The sequence below is a fragment of the Hibiscus syriacus genome, unplaced genomic scaffold (genome assembly GCF_006381635.1).
Source record: "Hibiscus syriacus cultivar Baekdansim isolate YM2019G1 unplaced genomic scaffold, ASM638163v2 tig00110347_pilon, whole genome shotgun sequence".
Taxonomy (NCBI): domain Eukaryota; kingdom Viridiplantae; phylum Streptophyta; class Magnoliopsida; order Malvales; family Malvaceae; genus Hibiscus; species Hibiscus syriacus.
Genome location: NW_024062698.1, coordinates 728578 through 747042, shown reverse-complemented (window position 1 = coordinate 747042; position 18465 = coordinate 728578). Strand labels below are relative to the sequence as shown.

General features: G+C 35.5%; 1 protein-coding gene and 1 pseudogene across 2 annotated transcripts; both read left to right on the top strand.

Annotated features, from left to right (window-relative positions):
• The first annotated feature begins 7525 nt into the window (after positions 1-7525).
• Positions 7526-10456, top strand: LOC120120764 (annotated as a pseudogene).
• A 1601-nt stretch (positions 10457-12057) lies between these two features.
• LOC120120762 (E3 ubiquitin ligase PQT3-like) lies at positions 12058-18136 on the top strand. 2 transcript variants are annotated; one of them, XM_039140297.1, is made up of 16 exons: positions 12058-12880; positions 13065-13161; positions 13357-13438; positions 13563-13729; positions 13813-13889; positions 14414-14470; positions 14555-14711; positions 14808-14956; positions 15065-15229; positions 15331-15624; positions 16028-16069; positions 16160-16409; positions 16591-16710; positions 16964-17039; positions 17276-17879; positions 17928-18136. In XM_039140297.1, exons 1-16 carry the CDS (start codon positions 12715-12717, stop codon positions 17957-17959), a joined length of 2535 nt encoding a protein of 844 aa, XP_038996228.1. In that variant the 5' UTR covers positions 12058-12714; the 3' UTR covers positions 17960-18136. The 2 variants fall into 2 exon arrangements, with proteins under 2 accessions (XP_038996228.1, XP_038996229.1); XM_039140298.1 differs by lacking the exons at positions 16964-17039; positions 17928-18136 and having other exon boundaries at positions 12060-12880; positions 17276-17633.
• Positions 18137-18465: the final 329 nt, after the last annotated feature.

The window sequence follows — 18465 nt, the reverse complement described above, 5'->3', positions numbered from 1 at the left end:
TAATCCCGATGATCCAAATATGACCATTCTTAATTCGTGCTTCAATGAACCAGGTCGTAGACAAAATCTCCTCTTTAGGTATTCTCAATATTTTGAATCCTACAAAATTCGGGAAGAAAGAATCCCATCTCTTCAAGCTATGTTAGACATAAATTTTTGATATCTTCTTACCCTACGAGAGTGGAAATTTGATAAATTATTTGAACTTGAACCAATAATTTATCATCAACTCGTTCGAATCTTCTATTCTAATTTCATTTCATTCAAAACCAGGCTAAAACCGTAACCATAGGAATTCGATCCTATCTTCTAGGAGATTTCTTTTATATGACCCGGAATACATAGCCAACGTATTAGGATTAGATAACAAAGGCTTAGACAATGAAAAACAAACGGTAGGTTCTCATTATAAAAGAAGGGATAGTGCGAGTGTTTTAGATTTTCATGATCGTTTCCTTCATCTAATGATCTCTTGGTGGTTTTGACCATCGGGAGGGAGATACTCCACTCTTCTAGCCTTGGATCTTTTTTGGCTACATTGTATCCAAAATAATCTTAAAATAAACCTACCTCAGATTATCTTTGCCGAAATTGTTGAAACTAAAAACCTAGTTCCTAATAAGAAACTTTGTTCATCTCTAGTTTATGGTTGTATTCTAAGTAATATGTTTTCAAAAGCCGAGCTTAAGGTTGGCCTTGATGCCTCTTTTCCACTCAAAAATCAAATCAATCTCTTTTCCTTAACAAAATCGGGATGAAAAATAAGTGAAGAAACTAGTCAATGGGTTCGTACCAGTGAGCAAGCTCCGGGAGCTGACGAAGCCGACGATGAGCCAGAGCAGCATGAGGAACAAGCACAACGAGAAGATCAAATGCCTCCATATTTTCAATCTTTTATGGAGACATTCAATTTCTGGTATGCATCCATGGAGTCATGATTTTCTTCCATAGAATCCCATTTGCACAATATGGGAGCTCAACAATTGGAAATTCTCCGAGAGATGCGCGCGAACAACGCAACAATGAATGAACATATTAATGCGCTCACACATGAGATGGCCGCAATGCGAGCTCATTTTCCTTCCTCCGATCCACCTACGGATGCTTGATTCTTGTCGTGCTTTAGTTCTCTTAGATGTGACTTAGAAATTATTGTTTTAACATTTTGAATGATTTGGATATTTGAATTTGATATAAATGTTGGATTTTTATGTTTTGGATATTTTTGAATGGTTTGAACTTATTATATATTTTTGGTCTTTTTGAATTTTATTTTTGAGCTTAATGTTTATTATTTTGTGCATCATTTACATCATGTTAGATATATGACCAATTTTTCCATGTCACATCGTTTATGAATATTGGATTATGAAACTAATGGCTAACTTCTTCTCTTGATTGTGATCTTAGCAATTAAGCTTTAAATTTCTAATTATCAATTGGCTAAGTTTTTCAAAAACCTTGTTTAAAAAGTTTTAGATTATTTTTTATTTAACAAAAAGGGGGGAGAAGTGTTAGAGTAAGGGGGAGTAATTTTCAAACTCAATTTTTGATTAAATTTTTTTTTCAAGAAAATCTTAAAATTACTTAAGTGTTTTGTTATATCAAAAAGGGGGAGATTGTTGAAAACATTTTGATGTTTCGATATAACAAATTAAGTTAAATGAATTTTAAGATTTTATAAAAGATTTTCTAAGTATATTCGATATAATTATTCGATTATCAAAATATTACTCCAAGTCTTTCAAAGTTCATTTTAATCCTTACTAAACTGTAAAAATATGTTCTAATCTTTTAAACAAATTTACAAAGTATTTCGAGCCTTAATCGAGCCAAAAAGCATTTCTTAATAAATCTCAAACCAAAATGGGTAGATTGCCTGGAGGGGACTGATTCCCCCTGAAAGGTTTTGGCTCCGAGAAATAATAGATTACTTGGAGGGAACCGATTCCCCCTCAGGGGGTACCGATTCCCCTTATTTAACGGTCAAAATATTTGAATTTTTACACTGCAAGAATCGATTCCTTATGAAGGGGTACCGATTCCCCCCCACGCTCTAAGTAGTTTTATTAATTGTTTTCACACTTAAACGACTCTATTAACTCCACTAATCATCCCCAACATTCAGAATCAATTGAAGGAGTATTTAAACAAGCTTAGAAGCCATTGATCAATAACAAGAAATAATAATCAACAAGAATCAAGAGAGAATCAAAGAGAAAGCATCAAACCTAAAGTTTGAGCATTTTCAAGCCTATTTCATTCAATATCATTTTTTCTTCAAGAACACTTATTGTGCTCAATTGTATATTCTTGAGTGTTCTTTCTTTATTCTAGAATTATGCAAACATCTTGCCTGTGAGGATTTTCTGTAAGTTTGCGAAATTTGTATTGTTCTCTTTGGAAGAGAGTGTTCTCAAGAATTTGAGGTATAATTCTTGAGGGATTTTTAAGGTTACTCTTTGTCCGCAAAAGAAAGACAAATTAGTGAATTTGTGGAAAATCCTTAGTGTGGATAGCTAAGGTAGTGGACGTAGACTTTGGTTGAGAAAGTCAAACCACTCTAAATCGCTGTCGCTGTGCAAATATTTTCAATTTTCTGCAAAAGCTTCCACCAAAATTTTTATTGCCAATTCACCCCCCTTGGCTTATTCTGTCGATCGATTAACTCAACAATTTTTATTTAATTATGTTGTTTTGAAAACTACATATTGATTTCAAACATTGTTTTCAAAAATAGTTTTTCAAATTTACCATTAGGATTTTAGCGAACCTTGAATATTGAGGAACATATGAGTTTGAGATTGATTATATTGCATACATGTATTTTAAAATTGCAAGTAACCTTATCCATTCGATCTTTAACCATGTCTCACTCTAAACGCCCTAGGTTGTCGTCTAGTCGTTCAAACCAAAACGATCTCCTATTCCTCCTCCCAATCCAAATCCAAACCCAAACGAACCGGAAATGACCATTCTAAACTCTGTTTTAACCCACCTGGTCGTAGAGATAATCTCTACCATAGGTTTCATATCTGTTTGAGTTATATAAAATTCGGGAAGAGCGTATTCCCTATCTAAGCAATGGTTGATATGAAATTTGAATATCTTCCTACTCTTCATTCTTGGAAATTTGATAAACTCTTTCACCTCAAACCTATCGTTTATCACCAACTAGTCCGCATTTTATTCTAATGCGGTTTGTGTCCAAAACGAGTCTCGAACTGAAACCATAGGGATTCGATCCTATATTCTAGGTCAATTTTTATATTGACTCCTACACAATAACTAACACATTTGGTTTAGATAACGAAGGTTTAGATAACGAAAAAGAGATTGTGGAAACACCTTATAAAGCTAAGGCTAGTGCAAGTACCTTAAGAACTCATCACGAGCGTTTTTTTCACTTGATCATCTCTTGGTGGTTTAGACCATTGGGAGGTAGGTACTCCTCCCTTAGAGTTTTAGATTTATGGTGGATACATTATATCCAACATAAAAAGAAATTAAATTTTCCACAAATCATTTTGGTGAACTAGTAGAAACCGTGAATAATGTACCATCTACATATGTTGAAACCTTAGTTTACAGTTGTCTCCTTAGTAATATGTTTATCAAAACTAGACTTAGGGTCATGCTTGATGTACCCATCCTCTTACGAACCAAATAAATTTCACGACCTTGAAAAAGTCGGGATGGATGGGGAAAAGGATCAATGGGTTCGATCCACCGAGAAAACACCGGGAGCTAGCTCTTCACGAGCTCCTCCGGCACGGCTGCGGACGATGATCCAGAGCTTGAAGAACTTATGCTTGATATTGATGATCACGTACCCGACGATGAGCCGTCACAACAAGAGAGTCAGATGCCTCCACACTTTCGATCTTTTATGGAGACTCTTGACATGAGGTTTGCATCCATCGAGTCTCATTTAACTGCTAACAATGAAGCGACGATCATCGTTTTGATGCTATAGACGAAAGGGTCGACGCGCTTACAATGATGTGGCCATATATGGGCACATTTATCACCTCTGATCCCCCGATGGACGATTAGACCTTTTATTGCTTTGTTTCTTAGGTTAAGATAGAACTTCATTGTTAAAACATTTTGGATGTTTTTGGATTGTTATTTTGGATGATATGGATGTTTGAACTTGAATGTTTATTTATATATATTTGTTGTTTGAATTTGGTTTGATTAATTTGAACTTATATGATTTTTGCATCATTTCATTTTAGATAAATATGACCAATTACCATTGCACATTATTTAGAATATTGATTTATGGAACTAATGGCTAATCTTTCTTTGATTTATCGATTTAAATTATTCGAATATAAAAATATTACTCCAAGTTTTTCAAACGTTAATTTCAATCCTTACTAAGTGTTAAAATCGAACCATAATCGAGCCAAAAATAATTTTTACAAAGGGATGTACATACTCTCTTTGATTTATCGATGCACCCAACATCGAATGCATTTTGTGTACCAATACACAACTAATGCATCGATACACTCATGGCTCTATTAAAACATCGAATGTAATTAGTGTACCGATGCACCTAGAGTGTACCGTTACACTAAGTCATATAACGATCGAAATATTTGAATTTTATATAGTGTACCGATACACCCTTGAGAGTGTACCGATGCACCTACGCTCCCAACAAATTTTTTAAATGATAATTACACCATAACGGCTCTATTGACTCCATCAATGATCCCCAACGTTAAGAATCAATTCAAGGTGTATTTAAGCAAGCATATGAGCCATTGATCAAGAACAAGAAACAAGAATCGAGAGATATTCAAAGAGAAAGCCTTAAACTTATTGTTTGAGCATTTCAAGCCTATTTTCCATTCAATATTCTTTTTCTTCCAAGAACACCCTTGTACTCAATTGTATTCATCTTTGAGTGTTCTTTCTTTATTCTAAAATTGTGCGAACATCTTGCCTTGTGCGGTTTTTCTGTAAGTTTGCAAAATTTGAATTGTTCTATTTGGGAGACAGTGTTCTCAAGAATTTGGGGTATAATTCTTAAGGGATTGTAAGGTTACTCTTTGTCCTCAAAAGAAAGACAAATTTGTGAATTTGTGAAAAATCCTTAGTGTGGATAGCTAAGGTAGTGGACGTAGACTTTGGTTGAGAAAGTTCGAACCACTCTAAATCGTTGTGCAATTATTTTCTATTTTCTGCAAAAGCTTCCATCAAAGTTTTATTGCCAATTCACCCCTCTTGGTTATTTCGTCGATCGATTAACTCAACATGTAAGTTTAAGGGAAAAATGAAAATTGAACACAAGAATTTTAGAGTGGTTCGACTTTCTAAACCAAAGTCTGCATCCACTAAATTAGCTATCCACACAAAGGATTTTCACAAACTCACTAATTTGTATCAACCTTTGAGGACAAGGTGTAACCTTACAACTCCCTTAAAAATTATACCCCAAATTCTTGAGACACTATCAAAAAGAGAAAATTACAAATTCCAAACTTAGAAAAACCTCATTAGGAATATGTTTGTACAATTCAAGAACAAATAAGAACACTTGAGAAGTAAAAACAAATGAGTACAAAAGTGTTACATGAAAGCAAAAGGAATATTCAAGAATGTTGACATTGATTTTGGCTCAATATGATTGCTTTAGCTTTCTCTATGATCTCTTGTCTTCACACATGACTTGGAATCTTGTTTTCCCACAATAAATGCTGCCTAGACGCTTTGAGTACTGGTACTCGAGCTTGGAGTATCGGTAATGCCTGCATTAAATATAAAATTCTAGTCATTGGTGAGAGAGGAGTATTGGTACTCCAATTAGAATATCGATAGTGATATCGATACTCAAAGAGTATCAGTATAAAAATAGCCTACTGGAATTTGCATTTGTCAAAATTCTAAAGGGAGTATCGATACTTCTATCAGAGTATTGACACTACAGTGTAATTTTATGTCATTAGTGTCGGTACCACATGAATAATATCGATACTGTAGGGTTAAAAAATTGATTTTTGACTCAATTAAAATCTGAAACTCTTTGTAAAAATATTTAAAAATTAATTCCAATATATGATTTGAATTTTCAAAACAGTAAGAATAAAAATGAAGTTTTTGACCTTAAAAAGAATTTACATATTCGAACAATTTAATCGAATATAAACTTAAAAAACCAATAAAAAACAATCTTAAAATTTCTTCAAAATATTTATTTTTGGTATATCAAATATCAAAGCATGGTTCAACACTACCCTAACTTAAGACCCTAAATTATAAGTTATGAGATTATGATTTAGGATTTATGATTTAGGGTTTTAAGTTAGGATATGGTATAAAATGATGCAATTGAGCAACTTAGATGGCTAAATTGATGCGAAAATAAGATATGGGTGAAAGTGATAAATTGAATCTACTACAAGAGCAAAAGTTACGATTTTACCTAACTAATTATACAAAAATCAGAATTGATGGGCATCATTTGGGTTGAGTATTTGATCGAGTTGAGTGAAAAAATCAGATTAATTGAGGTTTACAAATGATTTATCATGTCAATTTTATTAATAAATTTTGAGTCAAGCTGAATTTATGAAATTTGAATTTAAGTTGAATTTAATATTTATTTGAATTTTATTTAAATTAATATCATTATTATAATATTATAATATTGATTGATTTCATTTAAATGAATCTCTCCAATTATATATATATTCTTTTTCACTGTAGGTAAGAGTTTTATTTATTAAAATATTATTTAAAATTATAGAATTATTTATATTATAGATTAAAATGTGACTAGATGAGTTGTTTATTTAAGGACCAAAATGTGAAATCTTAAGAGTTGGTGACCATCTGTAGTTTACCTAATGATTATATATCAGATAATCAATCCAACGTCGCTGTGAGAAGTGAGAACCTTCTTCTCTTGCCATGCTGTCAAACAATTCTGGAACACGTAGATACTTGAAACTTCAACAAATAACACGACGCGTGTCATCAAATGACCACCAAACAAGATCAAATATGAATGACTAAAAACCAACTAGTAACATTTTCTCTTCCGCGCATTGTTTATCCTAACGTCGGAAGATATCAAGGCTAATTTCGTAAGTCAAGTCTCCACCTATTTAATTCCCAGACGCCTACATTAATAAGAATAATGAAGAGCACCAATTTCCTTTCTTTTTAATTTTTGGCCGTTATGAATTTTTGTGATTAAAGTGTTGAAGTCTGATTAAATCTCGAAATAGAAGAGTTTAATTTCAAAGTCGAGACCTCGACGTCCATGGCCGCCCCTTTTTGACCACTCCTTTTCAACCTACGTGTATCAGGTAACTTCTCTACAAAAATTCCTTGTGTGCTCTAACTCTTTCACTGATTTTTTGCTTGTTTCATGGAAAAAGGTAATCACAAGGAAATTGAATATTGTTGCTTGGACAAGTGGCGTGAAATCTTAATGGAATTTAGGCTTTACTTTTTAGCATTTGATCTAGCATTGTTGAAGAATTTTAATAGGGGTCTCCTTAATATAGTTGACTTCGATTCCATTTATCTTGAAATTTCTCCGTTGTAATCAACTTGTAAATAAGCTTGTTCAGACTGCTGTGATCAAAGTGTGAGAGTAGCTAGCTCGAACGCCGAGTTGGGGAAACAGTTTCTCGATGAAACTAGATGGATGATATTGTGTAGTATAAATGTCTCAACATGTGCATCTATAGACGTAATAGTTTCTTGTTGGTATAAATTCATGTACAGCCCGCAAGATGATGTGACCCCATTTCAGATTGGGTGGTGAAGCTCAAATAGTTCAGGTACTTCCTAGCTTTTATAAAAGAATTTTCTTTTAATTTAAGTATATGATCTGTACCTGTAATTATGTAACTTTTTTAAAAAAGTCTTGGTAATTTTTATTTCATTTCCAGATAATGCTGAAGCCACAAGAAAAGGTTATTGCAAAACCCGGTAGGTTATTTGGTCTCTATTGTATTCCTTGGTTGGGTTAATACTACTATAGTTTTATGTTTTAAAATAGGAATATTGCTATCATGGTGAAGGGTTTCATCACAATTTTAGTATTGTGATCATAAACTAATGTTCTTGGTAAATTGTGAATGGTGAGGCTTTCTGTATATTATGATAAGTATATTGTTGGTTGCTAGGGTAGGAGTAAAGCTCTATAATCTACAATTTGGAATGCTACAGCTTCCTATTGCCAATATATTGTAGTACAAATAGTGACTAAAAGTGTCAAAAGTTCGATAAATGGAGAAGTTACTTTACTATCAATTAAACTATCTACACATATCCTATTGTTTTGCTTATAATTACGATCACATTAGATCCTCTGCTGAAGAGCAGTAAGGAGAGCTGCTTGATCATAAGATGATTGGCTTGCTGCATTATGTTAGTTATTGTTTGTTATAACGGAGACTTTAATTCATCCAAAGTTGATGTTGAATGTTACAAATGCAGGCTCCATGTGCTTCATGTCTGGGTACATTGAAATGGAAAATACTTATGTCCCTTAAAATGAGGTAGGCTGTGGCAGTGACTTTTGGCAAGAGTATAAGTAGTATTGCTCTTCGCTATAATGGTCTAAGTGATGGATTGTTGGCATTGCTGCACTTCTCTTGCAAGGGTTCTTGGTTTGTGTTTCAAACTCTAACAACTTTTTATTTACTTATTATAGTGCTTGTCAAGTTGAGTGTTTTGTGGTCCCAAATTGCCGTTTTGTTAGTGCTAACTATGAGCTATATGTTGTTTGTTCATGTTTTTTTCTTTGGCAGATTGATTTAGCAATGTTCGGTGGAGGGCTTTTATTTCAGGTAGCTGACTTGCTCGTGGAAATTCATTTTTGGTGCAATATTAGCTTGGAATCTTTACACCATCTTGTAAACTTGTTTTACAGCCAGATGCGTTTCTTTGCTCCATCAATGATGTGAAGGTCAATAATACAGTTGATCAGTGGCCACGGAGTGTTGTAACCGGTGTAGAGGTGACATAAAGATACATTAATATTTTATCATTTTTTATTCTTCTCTTAGATGCATACGCCAGCTGTGTTCAAAGTTCTTTTCAAATGTATTTCAGTTTTTCTGTTTCTTTGGTTTATTCCTCAGTTTCTTTAAGCTGTGTGTATCTGTTTATTTGATGGATGTGTTGCTGGCATAGCAGGGATTTCTTAGACAGAAGTTATCTGGCCAGGGGCTTGCATTTATCCTTGCTGGTGTAGAGTAATGTTGCATACGCCAGCTGTGTTCAAAGATCTTTTCAGATGTAACTTTTCTTTGTACATCTTTTGAATTGCTTTAATTCGAAAGATAGCTCATTACAAGTCATGAAGAAGCATGTTTTATTTTCCTTATTTTCTATTTTCTATTTTCTTATGAACTTGTTGTTCTTGTCTTCCCTTCCAGAAATGTTAATAGAAAAAAGGATAAAAACTCATTGCTTAACCAACCGTTGATAACATATTCCTTTGTTACATGCAGCAAACTATTGAAGTTATAAATTTGTATGCATAGGTATCTGATCATTGGGATTCTGTGGGCTTCTTTCTTTTGCTAGTTATGCAGAAAAATCTTGAGGTGGGAGAGGTATTGGCAGTTGATATGTCATGCATTGTGGCCCTTACTACTTTCATCGTTATTCAAATCAAATACAATGGTCCAATAAGAAGAGCAGTGTTCGGGGTAAGCCGCTTTCAGTTAGTATATTTCTACACTCGGTATGATAGTGGATTAGTGGTCGAGTAGGAGTTCTGGTGCCTGTATGTTGTTCTTTTCGCAATTGTGTGCCTGTATTTGTGATTTTTATTTTATTTTAGCCAATAAATTTGTTACTGTCGACCATTTTTCTCTAGTAAATTATCGACTACATATTTTAAAATATCGGGACTTGTTTAAGAATGTCTCATCCGAGTCTCTATTGTGAACACACTGAATGGCACTGGTTGATAAACTCTACTTCTACTGTCCCAGTTACACTGCTTAGACTTTGCTTGATGCCCATGATTGGTATTTACGTATATGGCCTTGTAAGTTTCGTTGCTGTTTCAATGCGAACTTGCAGGGCAACAATTTGGTTACAGCCGTTCTAACCGGACCAGGAATTGTATTCATTCAGAGCTTGCCATTTCAGCGATTTTCGCAACGAATTGCAAGGTAAAATCCGGTTGCAGCATCCACAAAGCCTACTTGCTGAATCATGATTTCAATTTCCATGCCATTTAATTTGTCCATTTTCACCAGGCACAAAGTTTTAACAAGTAGGATAAAATTGTGGGTTTTTGCAGGGCGGTTACATCTCCCAACATGAGAGAAAATCCAAAGTTTTTCATTCAGATAGCCATTTTCTTTTTTCTAGCTTATGTAGTGATTGTATCTTCATTAATATTGAAAAGACAGAGTATGTATGTTCAAACTTCAATGGGAACCAAAATGATGAAGATGTAGAAGTATGCATAGAAGGACACGTTCTCCCCTCAAAGGATTGTTCAAGTACCTAGGGTATGATACATAAAGATGGGGGTGTAGATGATGACGTTACACACCGTATAAAGTCGGGATGGCTAAAGTGGAGGGCCGCTACTGGAGTTCTGTGTGACAAGAAGGTCCCTCTAAAACTTAAGGGAAAATTTTATAGAATGGCAATAAGACCAGCGCTGTTGTATGGATCAGAATGTTGGGCAACCAAGAAGGATCACGTGAGGAGGATTGAGGCCGCAGAAATGAGAATGCTTCGATGGACATTTAGTATATTTCTACACTCGGTATGATAGTGGATTAGTGGTCGAGTAGGAGTTCTGGTGCCTGATGTTTTTCTTTTCGCAATTGTGTGCCTGTATTTGTGATTTTTATTTTATTTTAGCCAATAAATTTGTTACTGTCGACCATTTTTCTCTAGTAAATATCGACTACATATTTAAAATATCGGGACGTTTAAGAATGTCTCATCCGAGTCTCTATTGTGAACACACTGAATGGCACTGGTTGATAACTCTACTTCTACTGTCCCAGTTACACTGCTTAGACTTTGCTTGATGCCCATGATTGGTATTTACGTATATGGCCTTGTAAGTTTCGTTGCTGTTTCAATGCGAACTTGCAGGGCAACAATTTGGTTACAGCCGTTCTAACCGGACCAGGAATTGTATTCATTCAGAGCTTGCCATTTCAGCGATTTTCGCAACGAATTGCAAGGTAAAATCCGGTTGCAGCATCCACAAAGCCTACTTGCTGAATCATGATTTCAATTTCCATGCCATTTAATTTGTCCATTTTCACCAGGCACAAAGTTTTAACAAGTAGGATAAAATTGTGGGTTTTTGCAGGGCGGTACATCTCCCAACATGAGAAAATCCAAAGTTTTTCATTCAGATAGCCATTTTCTTTTTTTAGCTATGTAGTGATTGTATCTTCATTAATATTGACCGATGTGTGAAATTGTTTCACTTTTAAATTTTAACCAACCTATGATTATTTGCCCGTTTTTCTTTATTAAAACTTAGATCAAGTATATCATAACATTGCTTCTTCTGTTTTAGAAAAATGTAGTTTAGTTAAGTTTTTATTTATAGTTTTGATTTTGTTGGTTTAAATATATGATTACAAATTTTTATCAACTTAGAGAGTGGAGACAAATAATGAAGAGTTTTAATGTAAAGTGAAAATGACGGAGGTAGACAAAGATGGAGAATGTAGAATACGGAAGAGTTTTTTTAATGGTTAAATTAACAATTTAAAATTAAAAATGAAAAGAGATTACAATTTGCATATTTTAAAGTCATAGGACTAAAAGGTATGTGAACTAAAAATTAGGTCCAAGAAAACTAGGAGGACCTAAAATTAATTCAAACCGAGAAAGGGTTAAGACTTAATTTATCGAACTTTAAAACAAGGAGGACCTAGAAGCAGTTAACCCAAAAATAATTGGGACCTGGGCCCCTATTAATGTGCAAGTAGTTATGTCCCTGGTGGGGGCATATGGCCGTCCTTTAGAGATAATATATATCTATTTATTTTTGTTGAAGGACCATATTCGGATATAGCTTTTCGATAACCTCTTCCCAAATTCCCATTTCCCCTTTACCTATATCAAAACCCTATAGATTCACGATGATCGCTATTCGCTAATTATTTCTCTCTCTCCAATCTCTTATTGAGTTTCTGCAAGCTTGTAATGTTCTATTTTTTAATTTCGGCGTATCAGAATCTCAAGTCTAAAATTTTCCGAGTTTCCTTTTGAAGATCGATCGATTGTAGGATTATTTCCTGAAGGTTTACTTTTGCTCGCGTTTCAAAAGATGGAGATCGGGCCGACTGATTTGTAAGGAGCGATTCTTTTAGTAAAACAATCGAAGATTCCGTGTGAATTTGATGATCTAAGAGCAAAGGAGCTTTTTCATTATTCCCTCCGATTTGCCCTAAACTTCTGGTTTAGCTGAGAAATTCGATTTATTGGAATACAGCGTGAAGAAATTGTCAGAGTTGATTTCTCCGAGACAAATTTTGCATCGAAGAAGAATCGAGTTTGGTTCGGTTTCTCTTAGAATAAGGGGAAAAACTTGTACTGTTTATATTCTTTTTTTTATTGAATATCAGGCCTAATTTTGTTTGGAAGGCCAATAAAAAGTTCATAATTTTCTTGTGTTTTTTTTATAAAATTATTATTATTTTTATTATTATTACTATTTTCTCAAGGAAACAAACGTAAAAAATGGCTGTTTATTACAAATTTAAAAGTGCGAGAGATTTTGATTCAATTTCCATGGATGGTCCGTTTATAAGTGTTGGTACTTTGAAAGAAAAAATATTTGAATCAAAGCACTTGGGCAGGGGTACAGACTTCGACCTCGTTGTCACTAATGCCCAAACTAATGAAGGTTGGTCTTTGCTTAATGCATTCAAATTCTTATTTTCCCGTTAAATCTAGCTTAAAAATATCAGTTAGGAGCATGGCCTAATCTTCCATTTGATGATAATATCAATTTTTAGTAGTTGTCTCCGTTCATGAAATAGCATTTTTCTATAGTGTTTTACAGACTTGTGTTATCTTTTCAATTTCAGAATATCTGGACGAAGCAATGTTAATCCCGAAAAATACTTCCGTATTAATTCGTCGGGTTCCTGGAAGGCCTCGCATGCCCATTATTGCTGCACCAGAGTATTATCTCAGTCCTTTAGATGCCAAACAACTTAAATGTTTTAATTTTAGAGAACTTGTTAAGAAAACAAGTATTAAATGTTCAGTTAATTGCATGAACTTGATCAGTTGTGTGTTTAGATTGGTTCTGACTATTGGTGGCTAGTGTGAGAGAACCACCTAATTCTAGGTTTGCATTTTTTTTATGCTTCACAGGCCCAAGGTGGCAGATCAGATTGAGAATGCTCAACCAGAAAAGAGTAACTTCCTGGATGCTGATTCATCTGTTCCAAAATATGTAAGCTTTGCTTCTGACATATTTTCCTTGATGAAAATGGGTTTGACTTTGCACTACTCATGTTGCCAATTTGCCTTCTACGAATATTGAATTTAATATGCTGGGCTTGTCTTTTTACTTGTAGCCCGAAGACTCAGAATGGGATGAATTTGGGAATGATTTGTATTCAATCCCTGAAACACTACCAGTCTTGTCAAGCAATCCACTTCCTGATGCTCCCCCTACTGATAAAGCTGATGAGGAAAGTAAGATTAAGGCTTTAATAGATACTCCTGCCTTGGATTGGCAGCGGTGAGATGAATGCTATTTCTTTATTTTGTTTTTTTGTTACTTCTATTGATGCAATGTCCATTCTTAATTGTTTGGGTTTGCAGCCAAGGTGCAGATGGCTTTGGACCTGGTAAAGGCTTTGGAAGGGGTATGGGTGGAAGGATGGGTGGACGTGGTTTTGGTGATTTTCTTAAGCCCTTTTTGTCTTCATTGCATTGTTTATCATGGTGGGGGTGTCTTTTTGGGTGGGGACATTGCTTTGTGTATATGATGTTCACTTTATATTGAAGTTTTTATCTCTGGAATTTTAAAGTTTGATCTTCTCTGCTGCTTATTATTTTGTTTTAAGTGTGCCTTGTGCTTTTGCATGTGAGATATTAGTTTTGTGGTTACCTAGTTAGTGTGTGCGAGTGTATGCATATATGTGCATGTGATTGTTCTAGCCTTGTCCATTGTTGCATCATTTAAGTGTGAGCTTGTCAGTGGACAACGCGTCTGGAAATTAGTCGCAGTTGGAACTCTCTCTTTTGCTATAACATATAGCAGTTTTGTGTGTAAACCTGTTTATGCTTGAATGGGTGGTAGCTGTTATTCTAATTTAGCTCAGTAGCTTTTGAAATTTTGTGGGGCATTTGATTGCAGTAATTGTTCTTCCAAATAGTATTTTAAGCTGAAGTTTTTGTTTTCCTCATTGATATTGATTAGGATTGGAGCGCAAAACGCCTCCTCAAGGCTATGTTTGTCACCGTTGCAAGGTGCCTGGTATGTTGAATCTATTTTCCTTTTTCATTTGCTTAGATTATACTTTTTCGTGAACCTGTGGTTGCTATTGAATTTGTGATGAAGGGCATTTTATTCAACACTGCCCCACAAATGGTGATCCGAACTATGATATTAAAAGGGTGAAGCCTCCAACTGGCATTCCAAAGTCGATGCTAATGGCAACTCCAGATGGCTCTTACGCTTTGCCAAGTGGAGCGGTTGCGGTTTTGAAACCCAATGAGTAACTGTTTTGTCTTATTATTGTGGTTTTGTTTCATGCTTGTAGGCAATTTTATTTGTTATGCTTGAAAACTATTTTTTTTTTTGTTTCCAACAGGGCTGCCTTTGAGAAAGAAATTGAGGGCTTGCCTTCCACTCGTTCTGTTGGTGACCTTCCACCTGAACTCCACTGCCCACTGTGCAAGGAAGTAATGAAAGATGCTGTTCTAACTAGCAAATGTTGTTTTAAGAGTTTTTGTGATAAATGTGAGTTTTATTGCTGCCTGCTCATCCCATGCATCTTTTGGTTCGTTTCCCTGTTGAATGGTTTTGTATATGTAATTTTGAAGCACATATTTACAAAATGTATCTCAGGTATAAGGGACTACATTATCTCAAAGCTGATGTGTGTATGTGGGGCGACCAACATACTCACTGATGATCTTCTTCCAAATAAAACCTTACGAGATACCATTAATCGTATATTGGAGTCTGGTAACAGCAGTGCTGACAATGCTGGAAGTACTTTTCAAGTTCAAGGTTCATCATTGTTGTCATAAATCATAATCAAATTAATTAACTTATAACTGACTTCTATGATGTATGGATCTTTATTGATTTGTCCTGTCTTTCAAATCTAGATATGGAATCTGCACGGGGTCCACAACTGAAAATTCCATCTCCTACTACATCTGCTGCATCTAAGGGAGAGCAGAAACCAGTATCTGCCAAGGAAGAAAGTCCTGATGTTAAGGATAAAGCTAATGAGTTGAACAAAGCTATTCCCGCACAGCAGATCTTGGAGAAAGTAACGACAACTAAACTAGCTGAGGCATCTGAAGCTACGCTGGAGTCAATGAGTGTGAAGGAGCCTGCATCACAAGGGAGACTTGTGGAGGAAGAAGTGCAACAGAAGGTGGCTTCTGGAGAGGCAGGTAATTATGTTTTATTTCTTTGCCCAAGTTAGAAGGAAACCTTTAAGAACATTGGTACTGACCTCCTTGCTGGTGTGGTAGATTTTGGGGTTAAACCTGGGTGGAAATGCTTGGCGTGGTCTATCTCATTTTTGTCAACCTCAGTATCATTCCCGTTCTTGAAAGCTTGTGGCTGAGATTTATTTCTAGTGTCATTTTTTAAAGAAATTCTCGAATGTGTCTGTTAAGAACTTTCATTGTTCATGCACTAAATTTTTTTGCCATCTTCCCTGTTCTATCTTGCACTGAGTTGGATATATATTGTGTGTGTATTATAGTGAGAGTAAGTAGTACTTGTTCTTTAGTGGAAATGAAGAAAAATAGATGGATCATTGGTTTAATTTTGATCCTTTTTTTTCTCCAGGAAAGAAAAAGAAAAATAAGAAGGTTCCTTTGCCAGCAAGTGGTAGGTTTGTAGCCTCTATTTTGTACTATTGATTATGAGTTTTATAAAATTATTAGTATTATTTCTAACCTGAATCTTGTTCCACTCCAGACTGGCAGTGGAAAACCTCTCAGGATCTTGCAGCTGAGAACTATATGATGTCTATGGGTCCCTCTGCCTATAACCCTTACTGGACTGGTATGCAGCCTGGGATGGATGGATTTATGGGTCCTTATACTGGAGTGATGCCCTATATGGGTGGGTATGGACTAGGTCCAATGGACATGCCATTCGCAGGTGTCATGCCTCCAGATCCTTTTGGTGCTCAAAATTATATGTTTCCTCCCATCCCACCCCAGAGGTATGTGTAACATTTGTTAAATAGCCTATGTTTATACCAGTTGTGTGTGTATTGCCAGTGGCATGGAATTTTTGTCTCTTTTTAAAAAAATATTGGATCATGTATTATTTGGTTTCTTATGTACTGATGATATCTGGAGTCTGGACATCTTTGATTTTTTTGTCAACTTAATGGTTTGTAGAGATCTTGCGGAGTTTGGAATGGGTATGAATGTTGCCCCACCTATCATGAGCAGAGAGGAATTTGAGGCTAGGCAAGCTGCTTTGATTAGGAAGCGTGAAAATGAGAGACGAGGTGAAAGGTACTGAACATACTTTTATTATTCTAAACTTGCTATGTACATTATTGTTATTCCATTGGTTTATACTTTCCATTGAGCTCGGAATAATTCCTATTTCCTAGTCATTCATTTGGCTACTCCTTGGGACAAGGTGCATGCAAGTCCTGAGATCCCTGTAAAGGGCTTCCTGTAGGTGTTGAATAATATCTTTCTGTTTACAGGGATTGATTCACCGGATGAAACGGTTTACTTAATATTTCTGAAATTATTGCAGGGAGATGTCTAGAGATCGGGAATTTGGTAGGGAAGTGAGCAGCAGTGCTGATGTTTCGTCACTGAAGTCAAAATCCGTATGTGCTTTTTTACCTAGCTTTCTTTTATTCTTGTTTGTCATGTCACCAATCAATTGTCTAGGCCTACTTCTTTCACTCGAGTATTTTTATGGTAGCTTACACTGAAAAACGATAGGCATATAGAGTTGGTCAGAGCTGCGCAGTTTAAGCTTGTATTTCTGATTAGTAACATGAGAAGGAACAAGATGATCTGTTGATGATGTATCATTTCAATTATGTTTTGTTTGTTGCAGAAGCCTATTCCACAAATGTCAGGTGGTAATCGTCGCCATGAGCATCTTCGGCATCGATCAGAGAGGACTTCACCAGAACGTTCCTTACGGGACTATGAAGCACCTCCACGCCCTTCAAAGAGGAAAGCTGACCAGAATCATGACGTTGAATGTGATTATGACCATAACTATGATGATCGTGATCGTGATCGCCATCATCATCATCATCATCGCTCCGAGTCTTCCAAGCTTGAGCCTGAACAAGCACACAAATTAACTTCCACGACTACATCAGGAACGGATAAGAAGTCAAAGCCTAGTGTGTTTTCTCGCATTAGCTTTCCAGAAGAAATTAGCAAGAAACGGAAGATATCTTCTGATGAACCTGCGTCCTCTGGCCATCACAAACCATCCTCCAATGGATATGATTACAAGACATCATCGGCCACTGCCAAGGCGGTTTCTACTACAAGTGGTGGTGGGAGGAAGAGCAGTAGTAGCAATGCTGTAGATTATGAGTCCAGTGACGATGATAGACATTTCAAAAGGAAACCATCAAGGTACGAGTCATCTCCACCACAATCAGCCGAGTGGGAAGAGAAACCATGGCACTCAAGAGGATCAAGGCAACGGGAATGGGATCGAGGTCGGGAACGGGATCGAGATCGAGATCGGGAGCGTAGCAGCAATAGTAAACACAGATAGAATAAGAGGTAGTAGTAGTAGTAGTGCTTGTTACTGAAGTAGCGTATGCTCGCTCTGGAATTGCTATCGCATAGCTTTGCACCAGTATGCTACTATTAAGTCCTAATGGAAGGATTTGTGGAGAAAATAATACAATTTGTTTTTGCTTTGTATTTTACAATCCTAGTGGCTCTAATATTTAAAAGTTTCCTCATTAAGTACTATTGTAATGCAGTTTTTCTTATCTTAATTCTAATTTTTTTGAGCAAAAATCATGAATGAGCCTCATTAAAAATTCTTTCTAAACTCAATAAGGATCTAAATCCACTAAAAACAGAAGTGTCCAATACAAATTCTTTCTAAACTCAATAAAAAAAGTGTCCAATTACCATAAATCAAATATTAAGTACATTATTTTGAATGTCATGAACAATAATATCGAGATAAACCAAATCAAAGAGTAATAAAACAAATCAAAGAATAAAAAGTCACCAGTTCTAAGAGCTCAACTAGTTGCAACTAGCTAA

Bases quoted from the DNA above. Each gene is read 5' to 3' on its own strand.
- LOC120120762 (XM_039140297.1), top strand. From the start codon at position 12,715: ATGGCTGTTTATTACAAATTTAAAAGTGCGAGAGATTTTGATTCAATT. The intron at 14,957-15,064 runs GTGAGTTTTATT...AATGTATCTCAG, and splicing joins TAAGAGTTTTTGTGATAAAT to GTATAAGGGACTACATTATC. The intron at 17,880-17,927 runs GGCAACGGGAAT...GAGATCGAGATC, and splicing joins ATGGCACTCAAGAGGATCAA to GGGAGCGTAGCAGCAATAGT.